General features: G+C 64.5%; 1 protein-coding gene across 1 annotated transcript in view; it reads right to left on the bottom strand.

The window, feature by feature from the left end:
- Positions 1 to 90: 90 nt before the first annotated feature.
- LOC104529765 (mitogen-activated protein kinase 7) overlaps positions 91 to 279 on the bottom strand; it is a gene marked incomplete at its 3' end in the record, with an annotated part of 1,647 nt that continues 1,458 nt past the window's right edge. Inside the window, exon 2 of the mRNA XM_029086542.1 lies at positions 91 to 226. Within this exon, the coding sequence (XP_028942375.1) occupies positions 91 to 226 (136 nt within the window). The remainder of the gene's footprint in view (positions 227 to 279) is intronic.

Consider the following 279-nt stretch of genomic DNA (forward strand, 5'->3'; position numbering starts at 1 on the left):
GCCCCAAGATGAAGCCCCCACCCAACCTCAACCCAACCCAACCCAACCCAACCCCCGTGACCCAAGAGTCTGGAGATGGAGCCACCCCACCGCAGACGTTGAGGTTCTCCTCACCTTTGCTCTTGTTCCTCATGGCCGACTTGAGCAGAGCAGCTTTGAGGGCAGCTTTAGTGTCATCAGAGATGGCGCCGTCCCGCTTGGTCACCACGGGGACCCCCGGCTCCGCCTTCACCCGAGGAGAGTCCATGGGGCAGTCGGGGGCAGGGGCGGGGCTGGGGC

Source organism: Antrostomus carolinensis, unplaced genomic scaffold (genome assembly GCF_000700745.2).
Source record: "Antrostomus carolinensis isolate BGI_N321 unplaced genomic scaffold, ASM70074v2 scaffold35158, whole genome shotgun sequence".
NCBI classification, from domain to species: domain Eukaryota; kingdom Metazoa; phylum Chordata; class Aves; order Caprimulgiformes; family Caprimulgidae; genus Antrostomus; species Antrostomus carolinensis.